General features: G+C 35.0%; 2 protein-coding genes across 3 annotated transcripts in view; both read right to left on the bottom strand.

The window, feature by feature from the left end:
• The window catches only part of LOC148939167 (lachesin-like), a 336,515-nt gene that overhangs the window by 228,070 nt on the left and 90,403 nt on the right, over nt 1-18,042 (bottom strand). The window lies entirely within an intron of this gene.
• Bap111 (Brahma associated protein 111kD) overlaps nt 1-18,042 on the bottom strand; it is a 77,020-nt gene that overhangs the window by 32,054 nt on the left and 26,924 nt on the right. For both annotated transcript variants that reach the window (XM_089107161.1, XM_089107162.1), the window contains exons 6-7: nt 6,036-6,134; nt 2,873-3,045 (exon numbers count right to left, since the gene is read on the bottom strand). In XM_089107161.1, coding sequence (XP_088963287.1) covers nt 2,873-3,045; nt 6,036-6,134 — 272 coding nt within the window. The remainder of the gene's footprint in view (nt 1-2,872; nt 3,046-6,035; nt 6,135-18,042) is intronic.

Genomic DNA, 18,042 nt, shown 5'->3' with positions numbered 1-18,042 from the left:
GGGAAGGGGGAGTGTCGAGTTTGAATCCTTTCTCGAAATTTTTGTTCCACTCATGAATACATGAAAAAAATGCACGTAAACATATTTTTGATGCATTTTTGAAGTTTTTTTTTTGTGTAAAAGACCCCCGAAAAAAAAATAATGGATACACCCCTGTCTTCACGTATTTATTTTAGGAATTATATTAAAAACTACTCATAAATCAATGTCTGGGCGAAATCCTAGAATGATAAGGATCAATAATCAAATATAGTGAAAATATAAAAAAATAGAATATATTTTCTCTTTGTTCAATATTGTATAGTTGATCGATAAAACCACTTCTTGTTCTGAAAATGATCCCCGACCCTCGTAAAAAATCCAGCGTACGTGCTTACCTAAAAATCAATGTCAGACTTCTTTCAGATTCAAAGGATATTGGAAAGGAAATTATTTGCTTTCCATCTTCTTCTTGCAAGACACAATTAGCCAAAGCGAAACGGACCTTAGGGTTGGGTTGATCTTAGAAGTGGTTGGATCTTAGGGTAGGGTTATTTACCTCAATAAGTGGAAAATTACACAGAATAAATTTCTCTCTTCTTTCGCTATAATATTCAGTATTTAAGTAAATAATTAAGCAAATAAGTAATTAAGTAAATAAGACATTCAGTAAATAACTAGTGTCAAGGTTAACTTTAAGTCTCAAGGATATCTTCCTTGTGCCGTGTGACCTGAAAACATGGGACGTACATATCATGTGGCCTTCAAAGATAGGAAGGCCTTTTCATTGGGCTTTCTATGTGTAGGGTCCAGTTTAGTAGAAAGTTAGAGTTTAGTGGTGTGTTTTTGAAGCTCTAATTGGTATAGGACCTACTTTTGTGAAGGATTGTTGACGAGACTTTTGGTTAAAGTCCTTAACCCCGTGGCATGATCCAACGGAACATCTTTGTCTGTGGTTTAGAAGCTCAAAGAAACGCTGGTAATCCTGAAGAACAATGAAGTTTCCATAAAAAACTGGTATGTTTCTATAGACGTTCAATGACATTAAATTGCTAACAGTCGTTAAACGACAGTTAGTAGACGTTAAACGACAAATGACTTTAAATAGTTAATAGTCAAAACAGTTGAATGAGGTTAATAGTTAAATATTCCAAGGTAATGATGGGGTGAAACTAATCCGTGGCAAAAGTGGTCAGCAGCAATTATCGTAATGGTTTTCACACCTATTTGCCAATTCCTTCATAGTGAGCGTCACTAGTAAAAAGTTGACGATAATTCTATAGGATGCTTATTCGCGTCTTCTAGTTGACGAGAACTCATCGCTTGCGAACAAACAGCAGGTTAGTTATATTTACACCCCTCTCCCCTCCATAACTCAAGCATCTAACACTCACTAAATGGCACAATTTTCACTTTCAACTCAACAAGTTGGGTAGCTTTTTAATTTAACAATACAATATAGATAATTTAGCGACCCATGCGAAAGAAAATGGAGAAAAATTCTGTAGATGCTCTAAAGACAAAGTAATTTTGGCACGTTCTCTGACCCTGATATCCCTGAAAAGTAATTTATCGTATCGAACAAACAATTAAATAACCGCATTTTCTGTTTTCAGGATTTATGGCGAAACTCAAGAATAAGAAAATTGTGATGAAAAACAAACAATTGCGTTACGCATCTTAAATTTTTCGCATTTCGTCTATATATTTGTGCATTCAAAGGTTCCTTTTCAACTCTTGCTAATTTCTTATCCTTGTCTAAAATTCGTTACGCGTCACGGAACTTTACATCCCGAAGTTGTCCAAAATACATCACGACTTATACATCAGAATACGTCACGCGTCTAGTTGACAAGAGCCCGCCGTCTGTTGACATCCGGCAAACTGACATCCCCAATTTTAGCACTGAACTCCCATCTATTTCACCAAAGCTAAAAAAAAGAGCAAAGGTTTTGATTGTTTAAGCCGCTGGCCAAGTTTTTATGAGGATATGAAAAACAAAGTATTGCTCTAATACAAATTTTCCAAGAAAGAAATCCCCATTCTCATGTATACAGGGATATCCCTAACAATGTCTTATGCAGTTGGAAAACCCTGTCATAAACCAGGTGCAATGCTAGTTCTACATCGCTCCCTGCAATTGGAAAGCACGTTTGAAGCAATGGATAAAATATCTCCATTATTTCATCTCCAATTTATCCCACCGATATTCCATTTCTGCACTTCCGTTTAGGAAATAAAAATCTCGAATCCTCGGGGAAGAAAGAATGAGCAAGAGGCTTTGGTCCCAGCCCTCAACCCAATCCCTCCTTGACTATCAAATTTTGAAGGAGTTACAATATGTTTCATAGAATTCAGCCGTTTCTTTTTACTATTTTTAAGTTGAGTCCCAATTATTTATACGCAGATTTCGAGGAGGGGAGGGTCAAAACAGGCAAGATATATAGAAAATATCCAAAATTCCTTTTTTTTATCTCTAGTCATTTACAGATACAAAGAGGATGCCAAAACTATTAAAGTCTATTAAAGTTTATCAAAGTTGAGTTAAGTTCAGTTCAAAGCTACTGAAAGTTGAGCTTAAAGTAGCCTAACACATTTTCTCATCGTACGACTTAAACGGAGCAAAATTCTAACCCTAGCGGAGTAAAATTCGAACCCTGGGTTTCTAAACCCGAATCTAAAACAGAAATTAACCTAATAATCGCCCAGTAGAAATAAGACTTTTTCATTGGGTGATGTGGTATAAGGAGGTAAAAAATGACTTCTGTTAGATCCAAGCCTTCTGGTAATTTTTTTTTTAACGAAATATAATTCTACATTCATAATAGGACGTAGTATATAGCCTATGTATAATAATAGCCTATATATAATAATAGCCTATATATAATTGTACCTGGTGCATGGTCAGAGAGGTAACTTGTCGTTTGAGAACAGCCATTCTTGGTGTTGTAACCACACTTCTGACATCAGGAACCATCATCTCCGAATAAACTTCATTTACTAAACGATGGTTACGCAAGTAGCGGGCATGAGCGGCATGCTTCACAGAAAGACCGTCATCAGCATCTAGACAAAAATAAAACAGATTTGAATCAAAAAGAGGAAAATCGGATAAGCTTTTAACTTTTATTTTTACCGCAACACTTTGAGAATGAAATTACTTATTTAATTGTATTTACCAAACAGTAAAAATTTCAGTTCAAATGCTTTGAATGACAATCGGTCAATGGAACACCTGCAATTAAAAGCTAGTTACATCGGTTGTATTCTAAAATTCTTCATGGAAAGCGTTTTATACTTGCTCTATAACGCTTTCTGCGTTATATTTACATAACGTTATGTTACGGTTACAAACGAGTTATGTTTACATAACGTATTTTACACTTGCTCTATAAATTGAATTATCTATGTTTGTTGTATTATTATCAGAAATTTCATTTTTTATTAGGAATCAGCATGTTATAACCAAAACCCGAATACTGGTAAATTTTAGCTTTCACTAGCGAATTTTATCATTCTCTACTGTTGAACGTTCAACACAGTGTTGAACGTTCTCTAGTGTGGTGTGTTGAACGTTCTAAATTCGCCTTTGAAAATTCGATCTGAACAGCTACAGTAATAACTGATTGTTTGTCCAAATAAAAGAATAAAACAGATTTGTCAAATTATAACGAAAGAATTGGAGTAACAAAAACGACAAAAGGAAAAAGAATACGTGCAAAAAGAATTATACGACCAAAGAATCGGAATATCAAGCAACAAAAAAAGAAAAAGAATACGTACAAAAAGAATTATATGACAGAGGAATTGGAGTAACAAAAAACAACAAAAGGAAAAAGAACACGTACAAAAAGTTCTCTAGATGAATTAACGAAAAAAGAAGAGAATTAGAAGATAACTTCAAATAAACATACAAGAAGATTAAAGGGTCAAATTGCAAGTGAGCCTCCTCTTTGAATTAAATAAATAAAAAAATTACCATGAAACCTAAAGAGCAGTTTTAAAATTTAAAAAGATTAAAAACCGACTATATAAGATGTTAAAGCTATAACGAGTGGAAATTACGATCAACGAAAAAATAAATCACCTTCAATAACGCTAATAAATTAAAAATTGCTGAGACTTCCAAGAACAAACACCGTAACTTATTAAACAGTCAGTCTACTTTCATTAATTTTTTCAGTGATCTTGTTTATTATGGAGTTTTGTTTGTTGTTGATTTATGACAAGTTAAATTAAATAAATAAAAGAAATTACCATGAAACGTAAAGAGCGGTTTTAAAATTTAAAAAGATTAAAAACCGACTATATAAGATGTTAAAACTATAACGAGTAGAAATTATAATAAATGAAAAAATAAAACATCTTCAATAACGACAATAAATTCAAAATTGCTGACACTTCCAAGAACAAACACCTTGACTTATTAAACAGTCAGTCTAATTTCATTAATTCTTTTCAGTAATCTAGCTATTATGGATCTGGTAATTTGGTAATATGGATCTGATAGTCTGGTAATTTGGTATTATGGATCTGGTAATAATAATCCGGATATTTCAGTAATCTGGTTATATTTCAGCAATAGGTTATTATGGAGTTTTGTTTGCTGTTGATTTATAACAGATAAAACATACTGCTCGAAATAAAAATAGTTTTGAATTTTTTTGGAGGGTGGGGGGGGGGGGGGGGTTGAATTGTTGTTGGGAGAGAACAAGAATGGAAATCTCAGCATGACCTAATGCAGCCTTTGAGGTCTGATAGCGATATTGAGGCTGGCATAGCTTCTTTTAAAGTTTCCACTTTTTGTTATCCGAGTGCCTTCAGGGGGAAGTGTACTGTCCGAAAAACGACCATGATATGTGAAAAAAGCATTTTAACTAGGCCAGACTTTTAACAATCAATCAGTAGCAAGTCAATTGGGTATGTTATATACGGTGAATTTGGTAGGACTACAGAATATGTAACAGAATTTTACGAGATAGCACAGGATATACAATTCAGATTGAGCCAATTCTTTGTCCTCACCAAGAGTTGATAACCCAACGAGATTGGAATACACCGGACTGGGGAGCATCTGCATATACATAAGCGCTGGCTATATTATTGTCTGTGATTAAAGCTCTCTCAACCTGCTACATAACCAATTTTGCATCCCCACAAGCTGAAGTTCCACCTAACATATATTGCAGCAAAATTGTGTCTTGCTGAGAAAAGGCTGAAAAATTTACTGTCCCGTTTTCGCATTTTAGGGTTGACCAGGAGTTTGATATCAAATTCAAAGCCATGAAATACCCATCTAGATTGTGGTTTGGACTTTGGATAGCCTGCGATAACGCTCTAAGAGACTACCTTTTATTCACCTCCCTCAACTCGCTTCTATCTGTATTGTTAAGATTGTAGCCTACATGTTTTGTTATACAAAACATGTGTAGCCTACATATATACTACATGTTTAGCCTACATGTATTGTTAAGATTATAGCCTACACCCCTCTACATGACGTCACATTGTCAGTTTCTATTTTCCAGATTTTTAAGCCTATATCTACTTTGCTAATTCCAAAATTATTCGGCATAATTTTTTATGTTTCTAGCCTATTAGTTTAGCTTATTTTTCACATAATTAAAACATGATTTCCTGTTAGAGAAGTTATTACCCCGGAACGGGGATAATGCCCCCGACCCTCGACAGGAAAAAATTATACAAGCGAACATCGAGAAACAAAAAGAAAAACAAGTCGATACAAGTAAAAAGAAAAAAAACAACAAAGAACAAAAGGAAATCAAAGAAAAAACAAACAAACAATAGTTTCTTCGTTCCTTTACCTTCAAGGAACTTTTAATGATGACACTTTTGTGTTTTTTTTTTCTCTCTGTCCTTTTTTAATAGTACGTATTAATAGTTTTTATAATAGTTTAATACTTTTACAATAGTTTTAATAGTTTATTACTTTTATAATAGTTTTTTAATAGTGAGATAAAAAAGAGCTTTACTGAAGAAGATTCAAAAGCTTTATAAAAAAAAATATATAATAATAAATAATTAAATCGGATTACCTTCCTCATCGTCAGCTGGTTGTATTTCGATTCTTCGTTCTACATGCTTATTGCCGGCTCCGCGTTCAGTCGGCTCTTTTTCTTCAATCCCTTGATTGACTAAAAACAGAATTCATTAAGAAAAGAGAATTTAAGTCCCTATACAAAAGGGATATCACACAAAAATATTATTATCACTTTAAAGGAGAGATACACGGTATATATATATATATATATATATATATATATATATATATATATATATATATATATATATACATTGGCAAAACCCAACCCGGGAAGAGGATCAAGAATGTACGCAGGGGATATGGTTACTGGAGGCCCAGTCCCTGCCGGAAATCCCGTAATTCCAGGCGCTGATTGTTCAAGTTAGCACACATTTTTTGTATTGTTTACATCTCCCCCCTCCCCCCAAAAAGGAACTTCTGCCTACGTACCAAGGGGAGGGGATAGCCCTCCTCTGATTTCAACTCGTGACTGAATTGCTTTCGAAAACGATTTATTGTTTTGCAAGTAATACAAAGTGAAAATTTTACTTTTCATCTTTTAAATTTCAATCTTTAACATTATAAAGAGGTCAACAATTATGCTCAAATGTAAATTGAAACAAATTTTTAAAGCTATAATTCTATGAACACAAACCTCTCTGAAAACTAAGATTCAACTTCTATGAAGAACGAAAGAGAGGGATGTCGAAATTCTTGTCACCTGGACATCCAACAGAAGACTCTCTGGGCCACAATCCAAACTCTATGCAAGGACAGGCGCACACCGATAAGGTGGGCTAAAGGGGCTGTAGCCCCCCCCCCCCTCAAGAAAAAAATTACATTCTGTTTTTCAATCTGATTTGATCTGCTCGGTTTTATCATTCATTACTTAATCCCTACTCAAAACTTGCATTCAAAGAGGTAAAATAAACTTAAAGTAATGCCTTAAAACACCATTTTTTCTAGGGAAGTTTTAAAGTTTTTCGTTGGTTGGCCCAGGGACCCCCGATAAGCCCCCCCCCCCATAATTATTTTATGAGTGCACCACTATGCGAGTAAGAAAAGGAGAGTCCCTAGTTTCCCGGGTAATCCATTATATTTATTAAAACTACTATACTTAAAATACTTAAGGTAAAATGTTTAAAAATAAATTTAACTTAGCTTTAGTCGTAAATTCTAGGACAAAAAATGCTTGCAAATACAAGGCCATTCAAACAAAATTAAGTCAAAGACATAATTGCAAAGAGGGGAAAATGACCCCCTTACTGCTTAAATTTACAAAGCCAAGTCTTTTTACGGTGGTTTACACCCCATCCTTCCTATAACTGCTATGAAATAATAGCCCACCCTTCTCCTGATCCGTGGCGCCTTTGAGCAGATATAGTTTTAGAGATCAAGAGAGAAAAAAAAATCAAATTTTTCATTATAAAAATCATGAAAAAATCTGACAAAAGCCATTAAGATAGACTTATCTTTGACAGTTATCATCCTCAGATTCAATAAAATTTTGGGGAAACTATAATTATCTTTTCTTTTATTTTGTGTTTCAATTTTTCATTTTGTGTTTTCTATTTTTTGCCAATAAAATTTTCTCTTTTTGGCAAGGATTGCTCATTGCCTATTCATTTTAGCATCAGGAAAATCAGTCAAAATGGCAGAGGTTTCCAAGAGAATAATCTCTTACAAAATTAAATCCTAAGATAGATAGATAAGTTTTAAATAAAACTGTCACTATCTCTGCTACATTTTCGGCCTTCTGTCCTTAATTTCACCCCCCCCCCCGACTGCTGTTGCAATTGGTATTAATAAAGCATGAGCATTCAGTTAATACTAAAGGAACACCCAAAAATACAATTCACCAAAACTGAGCTACGTTGAATAAATCTCCAAAATACATTATAGATAGGGGTTGCCCATTTGGGCGGGGGGAGACTCTGAGAAGCATCCCTTTTATATTTCATTAAAATAAAATCGAATAAAAGTAATCTCCTTCCACTAAATTTGTAAAAATATTTTCTTTTGTATCTTCACTAAAAATTCCCCTTCCTCTTGTATTTCTCAAAGTAGCCCTATTGATTATAGAACATAATATATTATTCTTTTTCTTTTGCAGAAAATTTAGTTCTCCAGATTTGACAAGAATTTGGAGAACCTATTATTGTGTTTAGTTTACAATTTAGAGATAGCTGTACAAGCCATATGACTTATTAGCAATAATAAACATTAAAATGGGGATAAATCCATATTATGTTTAAGAAGTAATTACTTGGCAAAAAAAAAAAAAAAAAAAAAAAAAAAAAAAAAAAAAAAAAAAAAAACTGTCGTCCTAATCCAGCAATTGAGACAAATGTCCACTTGAACGAGGTTTTGACCTTACTCATCTATCCAATTACCTAGGACCAGACAGTATAACCGAACCATCAACCAAATAGAAATGTCCAAATCCATGCAAAGTCGTCATCAATAAATGTAAGTCGTTGTAAATTTACAAGCAAAAGCACCTTAAATCTAGCGAAATATTTCCAAGTAGAACCTTCCATTAGGGCTCATCAGAAGAAATACCACGTGCCTTAACGGGTTTCGAAGCTTTACTTTCTTTACCCGGCACAGTGGGGCCTCTACCATAAGATCTATATGGTATCCCTATGTCAGGTAAAACTTGGGAAATACTGGCATACTATTAAAGCTATTAAAAATTACACACAAAAAGTGTTTCATTGTTTCCTTAATAAAATCCCAGAGGTCACTGAGCTAAGACTATTCTGGAACAAATGAAGACTGGTCCAGATGTGTCTTTTATTGGTATCCGGAACCAATTACAGATTTAAAGATCCTCAAGCTTGTTTGAAAACAGTCTACAAATTCAAAATTCCAAAAAAGAAAAGCGAAAGACAAATTATATTAAATATCCTTCAGTATTTCTTTATAATTTTTTGTATATTTACCTAAAAGTTCATGATGCATAAAACTAAATTTTTTGAATTGCAAACTAATTTATTTGGCAGAAAAACCTCTTAAGATCAGTTTTTCGCTCAGCTTTTTACATCTATTTTTAAAATCTGTGTAATTACTGCATATTTTTGCATGCCTAAATAATTGGGAATAATAAGCAGAATAAGTAATATTTGAATGTATATTACTTTCAATGATTCCTGAGGCTCATTTTATGGGGGGGGGAGGGGTGATATTCGTAAATTTTACCGAATCGCTATCTGATTTATGCCAAATGCTCTAACGAAATTTTCGCCTTCGGCGAAAATTTTACCGAATGCCAAAAAAATGGGGGAGGGGGGCGGAACGCCCCTGCACCCGCCCCCCCCCCCCCATTGCACTTCCTGGCTGAAGGGCCAAGAAACGAAGATCTGTACCGCCGGTAGGGACTGTAAAGCCAAATACCGTATTCTTTACCTTTTTTTTTATCACATATACAGCGATCTTCATCAGTAAAAATACAGAAATTAGCGCAATTAGCAGCCGCTGTAACTGTGATCGAAATATCTAGATTTTTGTACCTGTTTTCACTGTCTAAATGTCTGTTTTCCCTGTCTACATAAATAGATTTATCCCCATTTGACTGTTTATTTGTTCGACATAGAAAGGCAGTGTGGTCTGAGAAAAGGATACCTTATTAGCAATTTTTCAATTTGTATCTTTTATTTTTCTTGCCAAAAAATGTTCTCTTTCTAACAAGGATTGTTCATTGCCAATTCATTTTAGAATCAGAAAAACCCAAATAAAGTGGCAGAAGTTCCCAAAGCCTTGTTTTCAGGTCATCCACATCCAACACAGAGTTCAACACGGGCTGTACAGATGATCGTCTTGAGTGCCGTGTTCAAAACGGACGAATGTCTTCTCAGAACCCGTGTTCAACCATGCTATTCTGGCGCGTTACAATTTTGACGAACCCGTGCCCAATACGCTTGGAACGCGTAAAAAGAAAACGCTTTAAAGTTTTGCTGGGTTGAACCCGGAGAACCTGAAAACGATTTTTGTTGAACTCGCTCGAAAGACGCCCGATTCAGACCCGGTGCTTGAAAATACAACTCAAGGGTAACCTCGCGAAACTAGGATTATATCATCTAATTCTAACGAAGATATATAAATTTATATAACACTATCTCTGTCTCTACTACATATTTGGCATTCTGTCATTAACTTCACCCCCCCCCCCTTCGACAGCTGTTGCAATAGTTATTAATAAAGCATGCACATTCAGTTAATTTTTTTTAAATAAGGAGTTAAAAAAAGGCATTTTTCAATGAGAATGGGCCAATATAATAGCTATAAGCTAACACCAGCAAGTCAACATTAAATAAAATGATATAAATAATGCTCAGAGGTACAAAACAGCAGCACAGAAAAAATCCAAAGTAGCAAGTAGTGCTTCAATGTCGATAAAAAGAATTAAGGAAAAGAGAAGCGATAAGCTCAATGGTTTAAATGAAGAATAAAATACTGCACAAGGAATTGCTGCACAAAGAAATTAGTTTTTCTATAGTATAAATGAGAACATAACTAGCATATATAGAACATAACTCATTGAAATTTTAAGTCTATTTGCATTCTTTTAAGTTAGTCTAGAAATGTATTTAGTTTCCGAGCTGTCTTAGCATGGAGGAAGAATGTGTTATTAAACTATCAACCAATGAGCATAGCCACCCTAGCGGAGTGGATGGCACACTAGATTTGTAATCATGTGTCCTTATTGGCAGGGGTTAGAAAGTGACCCTCAACTTGGGAGGGAGAGGCATTTCTCCTCCTCCTCCTAGATTTTGAAAAATACCTTCTTTTTTTTTGGGGGGGAGAAGGGGTATTTTATCAAAAATGCCTTTTTGGTATTTTCATTGGAGAAATTGCAAAGAACAACAACTTTACCCCCTCCCCCCAATAAATTTTTGAGAACTTTCACCATTACAGTTTATATGCTGGCTAATGCCACTGCCAAGGTTCCCTTTCAGGGAGTCCTCCTAATTTTAAGGAAAATTTCAGGTAGGGAAAAAGGTATTTTTTTCAATAGTAATTACATGATCAAAGAGTGTTTATTTTGGCAACTTATTTTCAGATTTTACGAGGGTTCAAATTGAGCTTAAATTCATTGGGTTCAATTGAGGTTAAGTCAACCTTTTTATCCGATTTTATAACGCAAATTAGTTTACTTCAGAAGTCATTCCAAGATGCATTAACTAAAATTTCGTGAAACAACAATTTATCATTCCCAAAATTAACTAGAATATATCATTCTCAGCCCTATACTATTTTTCTGAAGGAAAAAATTTACCAACAATTTATATTATTTTTTTAATGGCTACTCATTTTAACTTGTTGTCAATGCTAGCTTCCTGTGCCAATAAATTGTGAATAGTCCCTGCGATATAAGCGATTTTGAGCTTATTTTTTTTCTTGATAATTTCTGGTTTTAACAGGAAAAAACTATTGGTTTCCCTTGTTTTAATTTTTTTTATTTATTAAACTATCGAAAATAAAATGATTCGTGTTTGTCGAATTACATATGAAATAGGTAGGTTCAAGCAGTACTTTGGAAAGTACAATGTTGGTTCTAGTTTTTTCATACTTATTAAAGGAGTAAAAACGTCGCATAGCACAATTTTTCAATCCTTAGATTTCTCAAAATGTGTTGTTATCCTTCCTTTCAGGCTACTCTCTTTGCACTTTCCATTTGCTTCCGGAATCGTTGGCTACCTGTAATTAAGGGTGCAGCTAAGGCGGGAGGGTGACTCCAGTCCCCCCCCCACTATGATTTTAGTTTAGTTTATGTGTCAGCATTTGTCAGCACACCGAAAAATTTAGTCGGCATATTCTTTATACACCCCCCCCCCCAAAAAAAAACAGCAACTGAAAAAACAAGCTGCGCAACTGCCTGTAATAGGTTTCTTTATCCAAGAAATTAAAATAAGAAAATTTTAGAAAAGTAGTATTTCTATGAAATGCATATATTAAGCAAAGTGCTTAATATATTAAGCACAATAATAGTAAATGTATTCTAAGGAAATTATTTCTAATACAGTTTTAAACATTGAAAATTTGATTTAACTACTTGCCTTTAATAAGTACTCATGAAAAAAGGCGAAAATTAGTGCACTATAATACTACAAAATTGAAATGATTTGGGACAGCAATAATCGACTCCTTAAATATATGTGATTTTTTTAAAATTTACTTAATTTTATATGTAGTGGTAACAAATTACAAAAATCTCTCAATTAGAGGAGAAAAAAAATGAATTGGCCTGGTTCTATTACGCTACATTTTGTCCTGATTTTTTCCCCTTGAAAATTTCCCTATTTAAAAAAATATTAAGTTTATTCTCTAGAAAGGAGTCTATGTGATATTATAATCGTGACTCGATGAATTTGTAGATCTGAAAACAATGGATCGAACTACATAAACTTTGTCTTTCGGGTACAAGTTACAGCTGTAAGCTTGTGGCAAAATGGCATGTTTCACAGGGAACACAAGTTGTGACTTTGCCAACACGGTATTTCTTTTCTGAGGGGAGAGTGGGACGAAAAAAAAAGCCAAAATGCCAAGTTATAAATAATTAGTAGAAAATTATTGGAGTAAGAAATGTATTGAGTAAAAAATACGTCTTAGATAATTCTTTAAAATATTAAAATCTTACCAAAAATAACGCAGCTAACTACCAAGTGAAATGGCAAGAAAAAATCAAAATATACACTAAAGCCTTAAAATACTTCTTAAAGTAAAACAAAAGACAATAGAAGACAAACAAATAGAAGACAATAGAAGACAAGCTGCAAAGAAGCAACAATCAAACCTTTTCAAAGCAAAAAGCGCAAATTTAAAACACGTTAATAAAAACACAAATATCAAAGACCGAGTTTAATAGTAATTACGTAATTGTTAGTTGGGGAGCCAAAGTTGAAAATCTGACCAAATAGCAATCTGAGGGGGACAAGTGATTTGAGAGAGGTTTTAGACTAAATCGACCATGCTGATTATGAATATCTCGGGAATATAAGCGCCAAAGGTGCGCTTGGTGGTTTTTTGCATTTAAGTTCGTTGATTTTTCTATTTCACTCAGACTAAGTCCAGCTTTCTACTAGAATATTGTAGTTGTCTCTTTTATACCTAGCCAAAACATTTTTAAATATGTTTAGCAATGTTTTTTAAGTTATTATTTAGTCAAACTAGTCGTCACTTTCAGAAAGATCGCATGACCAGGCACAAGCACAAGGCAAGTCGCACTTGCGGATTCCAGCACAGGAGCACTTTCCATTACACACATTTCTACACTTGCAATGAACTGCAATCCGGCTTATAGAAATTGGCCACTGCGACAATGAATTTGTCAGAGGAATAACCCCGAAAGCGTCACTGTATACCCATCTGAAATTTAGGGGGTCTAAAACTATTGGTTCAGACTCCATAGCCTGTAAAACGATTCCCCACTGATATACAACTCTAAGGATGTAATATTTAAAGCTGTTTTCAGTAGGCGAAAGATTTTTTAACGATTTTTTCTTATGGAATAAGTGCACTCGCAATTCATTCAAGGAGTTAAAGTCAGTAGGATTCTTTCCATAGGCTGCGATTGTTACTTTTTTTGCCACCTCCGTCACTTCCTCAACATAATTTGATATATTGACGAGGTCAATCTTGACTTTTCTCGTCAGTTTTGCCATGTCACTAACAAGATCAAATTTCAAAGCTGCTTTCACAAATGTCTTCTTCCCCACAGAATATGCAAAGCTCGTCGTGTCAGTGCCACTAAGGCAGTGTAGAAGTCCAATGCTGTCAATAAAGTCCCGTGGAAGAGAAATAGCTATAAGCCTTATGTTACTGAGTCTTTTAAAAAACTTATAAGAAAAAAAATCCTTTTTTTCAAAGCAGGTCGCATTACTGAGGCTAATAGTCTAAGGAAGTTCCTAAAGAAAAAATGAAGAAAAGCAGCTTCTAATTATTATAATAATAAAGTCAAAAATCTATATTATAACAAGCCCAAGCAATTGTACAGAAAAATTAAAGAAATATGATGGAAAAGTCCTTCCGAAGTTCATTTTCATCTCCCTGAACCCCTTAATAAGACTGCCAACGATTTGAACTTGTACCTTGCTTCCATCGTGTAAAGTCTCCCCCCTTTCACTGGCTCAAGTCCAACTATTCCATCCAATACTTCCTTCCCCTTTATTTCTCCCTCTGATGTAAGAAATAAAATTCTTAAGCTAAGAAAATCAAGTATTTCTCCCTTGGACATCCCAGTTGACTTAATTAAAACCTTTTCGGACAAAATTGCTGAGCCTTTATGAAATATTTTCAACCGCATCACAAAATTTAGTAAATTCCCATGTTGCTGCAAACGAGCTTTTATAACACTTGTCCCAAAAAAATGCACCAGTCTGACTTTCGCCAACATTCACCCCATTACACTCACTTCTGTTTTTTCCAAACTTTATGAAGGTTTCCTCTGTGACTGGCTTAAGGATAAAATTGGTCCACGTATTGACACCCGGCAGTTTGGTAACTTAAAGAAAACTTCCACCACCCATTACCTTGTGCACTTAATGCATACCATCATAAGTAACCTTGATAAACCAAATGTCTGGCTGAACCTTGTCTTTGTTGATTTCCAAAAAGCTTTTGACCTGGTTGACCACACCACCATAATTCGTTCACTACTGGTTAACTTTAAACTTGATCCTCTGTTAGTAAATATTGTTATATCGTTTCTTTCAAATATATCCCAAGTTGTTAAATACAAAAATATTTTCTCTAACCCCCTCCCTATATTTTGTGGAATTCCTCAAGGAACCTTATTGGGACCACTTTTATTTCTAGTCATGATAAACGATATTGGTAAGGAGTTCCCCCAAAGGTGGAAATACGTGGATGACTTGTCGATCCTCGAAGTATGTCACAGGAATATTAAAAGTGACCCCCTTGAAATTCTAACCCACATTTCGGATGAAGCTAAGAACCTAAATATGAAAGTAAATTCCACTAAATCAAATATAATGACGATAAATTTCTTGAAATCTATTCCCGCCTTCCTTGACCCTATCCCCCCAGATATTTCTGTGTCTTCCTTTAAATTACTTGGGGTTACAATTTCCTCTAATTAAAGTGGGACATCCACGTGAAAGATATTGTCCGTAGAGCTAATGCGTCCATGTCTCTCCTTAAGCTCTTGAATAAATTTAACGTCCCCCCATCCCATTATTTAAGGATTTATACTTCCTTTGTCCGCCCCTGCATCTTGAATATGCTTGTCCAGTTTGGCATCCTGGCATCTCCCGTGATGAATCAGATAAAATTGAATCTATTCAAAAAAGAGCCCTAAGAATAATTTTTAAAGAAACTTTGGTACCATATTCATTCCTTCTAAAAAAGCCAAACTGGAAACTCTTGAGCGCAGGAGAGGAACGTTGTGCCTTCGTTTTACTAAAAATACAATAATAAATCTTCGCATGGAAAAAATTTCCCCCAAAAAATACTCCCTATCCAAACACCGTCTCCCACGTACTTTTTCTGAACCCATCCCTATCTTGTCCCCCATCCGTTGTTTAACCTCTAGATATGAAAAAACCCTTTGTTTTCTTCATTACTGATCAAATAAACCACTAGTTTTTTTTTCTTTTTTTTTGTACTGGTGATACCCATGCTGGTGTCCGTTTGGTTCTTCTATTTCCCTCCCCTTTTTATATACTCTCTTTTAAACCTTTTTGACACTATTTTTATCTCAATTTTTTTTTTTGTTTTTTTAGAATTTGTGCCTTTTTAACTTTCTTACATTTGACACTTTTTGTTTTTTAGACTAATGAATGGCTTTGCCTTTCTGATATTGTTGTTTTTGGTATTGTTTAGCCAGTTTTTAGTTATTGTGCTATTTCTATGTCTTTTTTTATTATATGACCCCGAAATGCGAATTCGGCCCTTCGGGGCTTGTGATAGTCATTTTTTGAAATAAATATCTTATCTTATCTAGCTAGCTCGTGCACAGGGAAAATTCTGTCAGGAAATTGGAGGAATAGCTCTTTTTTGTTCTTTTTTGTAGCTAACAGCGTAGAGGAGTGTTGCAAAAGTATCACCAGAATATCTGTGTCATTGGCCCAAACAATAACAGAAGAACTTCCATTCCTAAAGCTGGAAGCAACATGGATTGCTACAGGCATGTCTGCTTCTTCGTGTGTGCTTGCAAGCTCAAGACTAAGAGGAGGCAAAGGTTCCAGGGATCCTTTTCTGTTGGGGGGCAATATCCCAACATGTTGACGATCAGGGAAACATCCAGCAAGTATAATATCAAAGTTCTTACTTTTACTTCCAACATTGCTCCAAAACTCATAAATAAAAGCCACCAAGTTAGCTTTGCAGGAAGAACTTCTAAGAATTGATTGCCAGGAATCACCGAGTTTGATGCTGTCACTATATGTGGTACTGACCTCACCCCTTCGTCTATGGCAGCCACTACTGTCTTTTAAGCACACTGGTGAGCCGGTTGGGTCCTTGATTCCATAAATTCCATCATACCGGTTAGAAACCACATTCAGTTGCCATAGATTTTCTGGGAGCTGAGTAAAAACCTTGCACATCAACCTTCTTGAAAAATCCGACAATGTCTCATCCCTTGACGGAGTCATAGTCCTTAAGAGCGGCATAAAGCCCAGAATGAGAGATAGCCTCGAACTGACATCAAACACTGGCAAAGAGCAGGCCTTAGAATCTAGGCAAGACAACCCTTATATAAAGCTTATCAGATCAGATTTCTTTCCTGTTCTTAATCGGAATCCCTCAGATTGCGCTTCGAACAATGCCGGGGAATACTGGAGGAGTTCATGCTGAAGTATTTTTTTTTTTTTATCATGTCAGTTGGTGATCCTGGATTTTCACCAACATTCAGCAGAACTTTTTTAACTGGTTCTAGTTCTTACAGGGTTAGCAAAAGTATGTTCTATGTCAAGCAAGCCTTTTTTGTAAGAAGTTTGGTTGCTGACATTCCTTTCTTAGAGCATGGTACTTAGCATTGCACTTGCATCTGGTCAATAGAAGTTCTCGGACACGTTTTATATCACTAACAGTGGGAAGCTGTCCATTTCCATCGGTTTGGCAGATTAAACACTTTGCATAATAATAATTTTTTTTTGGGGGGGGGCTATATAGAGCATCTAATTTTTTTTCTGGAAAATGATTTCATGCTATCCTCCCAAATAGAGAAGAAACTTAGTATGGTACTAATGGTAACCTTAGAAAAAAATTTCAAGATTTTCTTCATGATATATAACCGATCCATTTCCAGTATCTACAGACTATTATAGTCTATAATAGGATCCTATAAGCAGTGGAAAGACCTGGTGAAAAAAAAATCTTCAAACCAGAAAGTAATTAAAGCCCCCCCCTCCAGCAGTGATAAGAAGTCCAAAATGGAAGAAAAAGACACTTCTTAGTGCTAAATTTCAATTTTTTCGCCTCTGTAAATCATACTCATATTCAGTCTTGGTCCCTCAAAAGATGGAAAATGACAATTCTTAATGCTCCATTGTGGAGGCAATGGGCATTGGAGGCCTGAGTCTCAACCCATTTGAGTCCGCCCTAAATAATAATAATAATGCTCCATTGAACAATTTTACAACTTTGTGGCATAGTATTAGGCATTGCAGCATAGTATTGGCCAAAAAGAAGGTACCACTAAACCTTCTTCCACCTAGCCTAAAATTTTGTTGTGCCACCTAATAGCACGCCCAGACTATCCGCTTTCTGAAAAAATGGGACGGAAATCTGGAAATGTAGACAGGTCTTCCATCCCCTTTTTCCGTTTTCTGGGCAGGAAGGATCAGAGGGTCCGAAAATGGAAAAATGGGATGGAAGACTGTAGTGTGGACAGCTTTTCTGGAAAAAATGCCAGAAGAAGGAGACGATTAAACATGATAAGTGATAAATAAAAATAGTTGTCTGATGTGGTTTAAAATAGAAAAAAGGTAAATTGTCTAACTGAGGCTCTAAAATTGTTTTCTATAGGTTTTGGCTCAGAAAAACAGATTTGATAA

The sequence above is a fragment of the Artemia sp. Qi Xiang Cuo genome, chromosome 21 (assembly GCF_049724085.1).
Source record: "Artemia sp. Qi Xiang Cuo chromosome 21, ASM4972408v1, whole genome shotgun sequence".
NCBI classification, from domain to species: domain Eukaryota; kingdom Metazoa; phylum Arthropoda; class Branchiopoda; order Anostraca; family Artemiidae; genus Artemia; species Artemia sp. Qi Xiang Cuo.
This window is presented reverse-complemented; position numbering and strand designations above follow the sequence as displayed.